The following is a 7,764-nucleotide window of genomic DNA, read 5'->3' as shown; positions in this document are numbered from 1 at the left end:
ATGTTATATACACTTGCAGTAAGGAGTGCTACCTTTTAAACTTTCAGATTTTACGTCTTCTGAATTTTGCTCTAAATAGAAACTGTAATGTCATATTATCATCTTTTTTTGTATAAATATACATTTCCTTTCTAGCTGATCAGAAGTGATGGCTTGGTATACGACTTCTTTATCTTCTTTTATTCTTCAATGTTATTTTCTAATTCGACCTTAAAGGTTGTGTCCACTAATCCTTTAACTGAGACTGATTAAATTTAAAGGATCCTTCTATGACAAACTGCATTTGCAGGATTTTTAGAGGCAATCTCAAATTTTTAGAGGATGTTTATCACACTAGCGTACCAGGGCAACATTGTCAAGTAGGTACACATACAAGAAAGAGGAAACGACTGCTGGAAAAATCCTGTTCCAGGTTTTCGGGCAGCCCGTGTGATTGACATATGATATCACTGGAGGCGTGTCCTGGAGTGGAGGTGGAGGTGGAGGCGAGCTGCTGAAATTCTGCGGAGCTGGAGTGGGATTGCTCTGTAAAGCACGCAGTGGTTTGCAGAGTGATAGCAGCAGACAGAGCTCCTTACCCTGGATAAGGAACAGCTACAGTCGCTGTAAATGTGCCTGAAAAGCAATTTCCAATCTTTGCGTTAGGTAAGAACTGTTTCCTTCCTTTCATTCCGTAGATATTTAAGGAAAGATTAGGTGAGAAACTGCTGGCTGTTGCAAGAAACTGAACATTTCTTTGAACTCGCTTTAGATCTAAGATTACTGGTTGCATTGCAAATTACCGGTAGCATTCTCACTGTTAAAACTACTACTCTTAAAATAAATGCTACTGCTAAGAGAAAAAAAGCATGGTCCCTTTCGTTTTGGTTTTTTGTTTGTTTGTTTGTTTGTTTGTTTTTTTCTTATCCGAATGGTAACAAGTTTAAAGTCTGAAACGTTCGGTTGTGTGGAAAACAGGGTCGTTTTTGCCTAAGAGACGCTGGTACTCGGTGTGTGGACCAAATACATGTTTGTTTAGGCATTGTTGGCGACCGAGTCCGGGCGAAGCAATTGTTGAAAACCTGAATTTCCCGTCTCTGTGTATTGATTTCCAATGCGCAGAGGCGTTGCTTGAACGTTGTTTGAACTCCTAGGCATTCCAAGGGGCAAAAGCACTTCGGCAAAACGTGCAAGACTGCATGTTACTTTGGTTCGCTGCTGACACGCCGACTGTGCGCCGGCCTGTCAATCACCGAGCAGCAACAGCCAGCACATGGCAGCGGGCTGCGGGCGGCGGGCGAGCTGGCGGAGAGCCCACCCTGCTCCACTCTCCCGAGTGCCTGGGCGGCGGAGCGCGCTACGCGTCCGAGTGCCTGGAAAGAAGGGGAAATTAATGTTTCGTTTGTTTTATTTTCCAATCGCTAATCCTCTGTGGCAGGCATTGCGGCCGTGGAACAGAAGGGTCGGACGACTGGGAGCGAGCACTGCCCGGGAGAGGCTGCCCTGCCAGGACCAGAGTTCCGGGGGACGCTGTGCCCCCACTTGCCCAGCGTGCAGGATCGGGAAAGTGCCTCGACCTGCGCTGGGGCCAAGAGACGACGCCCCGCCTCTTCCCTTCAGAAGAATCCCCCCAACCTCGCTCCCTTCACCGCTACCCCTAAAAATCTGGGTTAAAAAAAAAAAACTCCCACTCACCCCCACCCCGGGGGGAGCGGCAGCCTCCGCCTCGCAAGCTTGCGCCCCCGGGCCGCGCCGGGGCCTGCACGATTCCGTGACCCGCCCGCAGACACCGGTTCGAGCCCCGTCCCGGGCGCCGCGGAGTCTCGAACGTCCGTGACGTGGATTTTCACTCGTCAGGGGGGTGCCACTCCTTCCTTTCCCGCGAGGACCGTTCGGAACCCGAGGAGGACTTTCGCAGAGCACAGCGTGCCAGTCGGGGGCCCGTCACGCACTCCTCTCTGCCGTTCCCAGCTCGCTTTTCTGAGAGACTCGAGCACCCTCCCGAAGGGATTCCCCCCCCTCCCCCCTGATTCGTGGAAGGGGGCTGCAGGAGAAAAGCCCCAGAGGTGGATGTTACTGAGCTGCGCGGCGAACGCGAGTCGTGAGAAGTCTGCTGCACTGGGCCGAGCCGAGTCTCCGGAGAATTGTCTTCTGCAGCCGGAAGGGGGCCGCGGGGAGCGCTCCTGCCCGGTGGGGGCGGGGGAGGCCGCGGGCCGACACGCCGCAGCAGGGGCAATGCCTCTCCGTCCTCCCTGCCGCGCTTGATGCGGCTTGTGCACGCTGCGGCTCGCACCGGGACCTGGGCCGGGTTGCACGGCTTGGCCCCGATCCACCTCTTCGGCCTAGGTGAGTGTCGGACCGTCGCTCTTGGCCGGCGGTGTGGGGGTGGGGGAGGCGCGGACCCGACTGGCTCCGCGCGGCAGGTGCGGGCTCCGGGAGTTCGGTGAGGGGGGAGGGGAAGTGAGGGGCTACCCCCGCCCGCGGCGCCGCCTCTCTCCCGGGTCGCTCGGGGCTGGGTAACCTGGTGGGCGACCTTTCGCCGCTGTGGAGGGCGAAGAGGTAGGGTCTCCAATCCCCAGTTTCCCGGGGTGGTGGCGCGGTGGCCGGGGCTGTCCTCTTGAAGGAAGCCTCCACGCGAAAGATGGACTCAAGGAGGCTTTTGGGAGTGTTCCCCGGAGTTCTCTGAGGAACTTCTTGACTTGTGCCAAAGGCAGGCTTTCTGTGGAGTTTTCCTCAGACGGGGGACCGGGAAAGGCCATGTGTGTGCGCGCGCGCGCGTGTTTGTGTGTGTCTGTCTGTGTGCGTGCGCGCGTGCGCGCGTGTCTAGGGAGGCAAACCTCGGAATTCGCGGGTAAGCCCCTCGACAGAATTAGTCTGCCAAAGCGAGCTTCAACTTTATTCTTGTTTGGAGAGCGGCGGAGCGGCGACGGGAGGGGAGAGGGCGCTGCCACTTTAAAAATGGGAAGTCCGCCCTCCTGAGGTAATGGTAACCTCAGCCTCCTCCCCTCCTCCTGCCTGAAGAGAGGGAGAGAGAGAAAACTTGTTTTCATTCATAACTTTTTCCTTTTCCTTCCTCTCCGTCAACTATTTATTCACGGCTTCTCTCAGCTCGGATTGCAGAGGGCGCAGCTCCACCGTCGTTAACTTACAGTGTGGCGACGCTTCTCCGCTGCCCCTGACCCCGGCTCATTTCTGCCCGGCTCTTTAGGAACCCGGCTTTGCCTTTAAAGTAGAGAGAGATCTTTATTGATAATTATCCATGCTGTGGGCTTGCTTTTGGCGCCCGCGTTAGCTCGGAAGGCTCTACACGATCTAAGAGAAACCTTGGCGAGATACGCGAAAATGGGTTGGAAATCCTCGGTGATCCTTAAGATGTGATGGGATTGTCCGAAAAGGTACTGGACTTGGGTTCCTGTTTCCGTGGGGGAAGACAGGTTGCCGAGAGCGCGCGAGGGTCTATGGGGATGGATCGAGGACTGTCAGTGCAGGGAAGGGGTCTTTGCTTCAGATCCGAGGCGGCTGATTTTCTTTTTATCTGCTTATCTAAGTCCCCAGCCGGCGTGAACTCTGTTACAACTATCGTTGAAAACGCGGATGAAAGGTGTGCCTGGTGTTAGCACTACACTCTTCATATCCTCCACGGCTTTTCTGAACAGGGGGATCTGACTCCGTACTTTCGGAGCCTCTGCTTGTAAAGCCCTGGGTTAAACGTTCTCTGCAAGGAGGAATGATAATTGTGTGTGCAGAGTAACGATGGAGTATTTTAACAGCCCTTAAGGATCCAGCACATCATGAATGTGTTTCTCCTCATGGACAGAGAAGGTAGAGTGAAGTAGAAACTTGGGAGATCTTAGTTGGGAGAACGAGGGAAGGGAACTCCAAGAAGTTCACATATAAGGGGTAGTTCTATAGACTTTCAGTTCGGTTAAGAGATGAAATGGGTTTCTGCCTTATTGCCTAAGCTGGTGTTTTCGGCTCAAGGGTGGTAGTTGAGAATGGACATTTTTTTCCTTTTCATTCTTGAACTGGAACGGATCTATGTGGACTTTAGGAGGAATCTGTGTGAGAAGTACTCTGCTTCACTATGATTGAAAATGGAAATGTTTTTATGTTTGGTAGCTTGTGTGTGTATGAAGAGTGCATTATAAATTAGAAATAACTTACTCTTGGTATGGAAATACATAAAATGCTTATTTTAATCAGGATTTTACTGTGCTTATTTTATTACAAGAAGCACATTGATTCGGATTTGGCAGTGCTTTTGAAAATCAAGATCTGTCATGTAAATACAGATTTTTAAATTAGAGGAAATGTAGGGGATTAAAATGGCCAGGATTTCTCCGTACTGCTTTAAAGGCCTAATACTTAACTTGTTCATGAAAGTTACCTTGTTATGTGAGTGAGCCCTTAATTTAAACTTTTAAAAAATCCTTCCATGATTTCAAATGTGAATGCTTTTTAACATCACAGCATTGTACATTGGTTTTGTGTGTTTGCTTTAGGGCTATAAAACATCAAGAACTGTTATATTCATCTAAATTCACTTTTACATCTTATAGATAAGTAATGAGCAAGCTTTCAAATCCTGGTTTCTGTGGAATATGCCCTCTTATGTTGAGATTCCATTTTAGTTTGAAGTCTGTTGGATTTTTTTTTTTTTTTAATGCACAGAGGACACCTTGACTAAAATTTCCTCATTATTAATCTAATGCTTGCAACAGCAAACAAATAACAGAAAGGCAGGAGGACCAAAATCATTCTTAACTTTTTTAAAAAGTGGGTATTTTCCTTTATCGAAAACACCAGTGAACTGAAACTGAGTTTTCTCTAGATGAGAGCTATTCCAGTGCATATACTCAATATTCTCTACAAGGACATACTCCATTTTAATTATTTGTTAGATTCATAAACAGGAAGGCATTACTTCTTGATTCTGCTTTTTGGAAGTTGAAAAAACTTTTAACTTTTATGACGTGGGGTCTCTTGCTTGCATTCTTCTTCTATGATGTGGTCCTTTGCCTCTTGGAATTGGACTTTGGCCAGGACCCCAGCATCATTGTAATCCGCTGTTGAAGGAGATCATTACCAGGTGGTTTAGGCAATTTGTGACTTGACAGCGTTTACCCCACCCCCCGCCCCCCAGAAATGCTTCCTGTCATTTATTTTCTCTCTCTCTCTCTGGTTTTTTTTTTTTTTTCGTCTTTGATTTCCTTTTAGGATTTCAGATGCATGCGAGGTTTCCACTGATTGCCAGAATTCGAGATCACTACACATGGATCCCCAAAATCAACATGGCAGTGGCAGTTCATTAGTTGTGATCCAGCAGCCTACATTGGATAGCCGTCAGAGGTTAGACTATGAGAGAGAAATTCAACCTGCTGCTATTTTGTCTTTAGACCAGATCAAGGCCATCAGAGGTAGTAACGAATACACAGAAGGGCCATCTGTGGTGAAAAGACCTGCTCCACGAACAGCACCAAGACAAGAAAAACATGAAAGGACTCATGAAATCGTACCAATTAATGTGAATAACAACTATGAGCATAGACCTACAAGCCACCTGGGACATGCAGGACTCTCAAATAATGCCAGAGGCCCCATTTTGAGCAGATCCACCAGCACTGGAAGTGCAGCCAGTTCTGGAAGCAACAGCAGTGCCTCTTCCGAGCAGGGACTATTAGGAAGGTCACCGCCAACCAGACCAGTCCCTGGGAATAGGTCTGAAAGGGTAATCCGGACCCAGCCCAAGCAACTGGTTGTGGATGACTTAAAGGGTTCTTTGAAAGAGGACCTGACACAGCACAAGTTTATTTGTGAACAGTGTGGGAAGTGCAAGTGTGGAGAATGTACAGCTCCTAGGACCCTGCCATCCTGTTTGGCCTGCAATCGTCAGTGCCTTTGCTCTGCTGAGAGCATGGTGGAATATGGAACCTGCATGTGCTTAGTCAAGGGCATCTTCTACCACTGCTCCAATGATGATGAAGGGGATTCTTACTCGGATAATCCTTGCTCCTGTTCACAGTCACACTGCTGCTCTAGGTACCTGTGTATGGGAACCATGTCTCTATTTTTACCTTGCTTACTCTGTTATCCTCCTGCTAAAGGATGCCTGAAGCTGTGCAGGGGGTGTTATGACTGGATCCATCGCCCAGGATGCAGATGTAAGAACTCCAACACTGTCTATTGTAAGCTGGAGAGCTGTCCCTCTAGGAGTCAGGGTAAACCATCATGATTTTTGGAAGTGGGTTGGACCTCCTGAACTTCTAACTTTCAAGCTGTGGCTGTTAAAAAGATTCTATTAGATACTGGTTTTATTTTCTTTACAATTTTCCTGCCTTTTCTTCCCCTGTTCCCAAGGTTTGACTCATGGATCTTACTCTTCTCAAATGGATGATCTTCAGTAAGAGTGGACTGTGAAACTGCACCTGGCTCCCACTTACGAGAAGAGCCACGGCCATCCACTGAAGAGGGTATTGAGAGCTAGTGGGCTTTTGTGTAGCCTTTTTGTTCTACAGGCAACTTGTCAAAGTTGTTGTATACATGAACATACCAACACACATACCCAGTCAATCTACAATGATTTAGAGCTGTTTTGATTGGGTACTCTGGGAGCAGGGAAACTGGTTTTTAAGGAAGCAACATTTTATTGCTTAAATAAGCTATATATTAAATTTATCTCCAGTTAGGGCTATCTTCATAGCATTGGACCCTTAGAAGCATGGGGGATATATTTTTGTTATAACATAAAAATTTTCCTTTAACCACTGCCCTCAAAATTTTCTCCCCTCCATTTTTTATTCTGGAGATGCCAGGTATTTTTCTTTTCCTATGTAATTTTAGATTTGCTTTACAATGTAAATCTTCACATTGGAGATATAGTGGTTGTATGTTGCTCGTCTTTATTCTGGCTTTCATATCTGTGAAAGACTCAACTGCTTTCCTTCCACACCCATTTTTTACCAAATTTCTCATCATTGAGGGCACTTGGGTAACTAAAGTTGATATTTATAGCTGATTGACCTATAGGTGTCACAGAACTATGCTGCCTGAAGTGATCTTGGCCCCTTAATGGTCCTTTTGGCCCCTTGTTTAGTTAACAGCTGAGTAATTCTAATTTTTTCTGTGTTTTCATTGCCTTAACCACAGATTGTGGTGCTTTTTGTATATTTTATGTATAAAACACAAAGTTGAATTCTGACTATTTTTAAGACAAAAGTCTGTTAAACTTTTTTATTGTAAAGAATATTTATTATGCGAATCTCTATTATTTTATGATATTTATTGCAAAAGACTGTTGAAATGTACTCATGTCTGAATATAACAAAATATCAATACATAACGGAAAATAAGGTGACACGAAGAAAGTACATATGTTAACTATAATGCAGAAAATATATTAATTAATGAAACTGTCTCTTGATTTCTTCATTTATTAGCCTGTACTATTATGGTGATTTTTGTCATTTGCTTTGACTCTTTCTTCATATGCACCCATTTTATTGCTTTAACATACTGAATCTAGGCATAGGTGAGCTCAAATTTTGAACTAGATGTTTCCTGGAAAAGGCATTAGTCAAAATTTTGTGATCCAAATTCTGTTTCAACAAATGCCCAAGTCAATCACTTTTATAAAGTGAACTTTTTTTGCAATTAATATTAACAGTCACTCCATACTTTGGCTATTTTGTAAGCAAGATATCTTGTGTATATCATAATTTCTCAGAATGGAACATGTCTATAATTTTAAAAATGTTTATTTTAACTCTCTCGGGTTAATAAAAAATT

General features: G+C 46.1%; 1 protein-coding gene across 3 annotated transcripts; it reads left to right on the top strand.

Annotated features, from left to right (window-relative positions):
- Window positions 1-442: 442 nt before the first annotated feature.
- SPRY1 (sprouty RTK signaling antagonist 1) lies at window positions 443-7,388 on the top strand. Of its 3 annotated transcripts, XM_082727362.1 has the most exons (3): window positions 443-645; window positions 1,418-2,325; window positions 5,197-7,388. In XM_082727362.1, exon 3 carries the CDS (start codon window positions 5,252-5,254, stop codon window positions 6,209-6,211), a length of 960 nt encoding a protein of 319 aa, XP_082583488.1. In that variant the 5' UTR covers window positions 443-645; window positions 1,418-2,325; window positions 5,197-5,251; the 3' UTR covers window positions 6,212-7,388. The 3 variants fall into 3 exon arrangements, with proteins under 3 accessions (XP_082583488.1, XP_082583489.1, XP_082583490.1); XM_082727363.1 differs by lacking the exons at window positions 443-645; window positions 1,418-2,325 and adding an exon at window positions 2,877-3,374; XM_082727364.1 differs by lacking the exons at window positions 443-645; window positions 1,418-2,325 and adding an exon at window positions 3,528-3,801.
- Window positions 7,389-7,764: the final 376 nt, after the last annotated feature.

This window comes from Mustela nivalis (assembly GCF_964662115.1).
Source record: "Mustela nivalis genome assembly, chromosome: 4".
Lineage (NCBI taxonomy): Eukaryota > Metazoa > Chordata > Mammalia > Carnivora > Mustelidae > Mustela > Mustela nivalis.
This window is presented reverse-complemented; position numbering and strand designations above follow the sequence as displayed.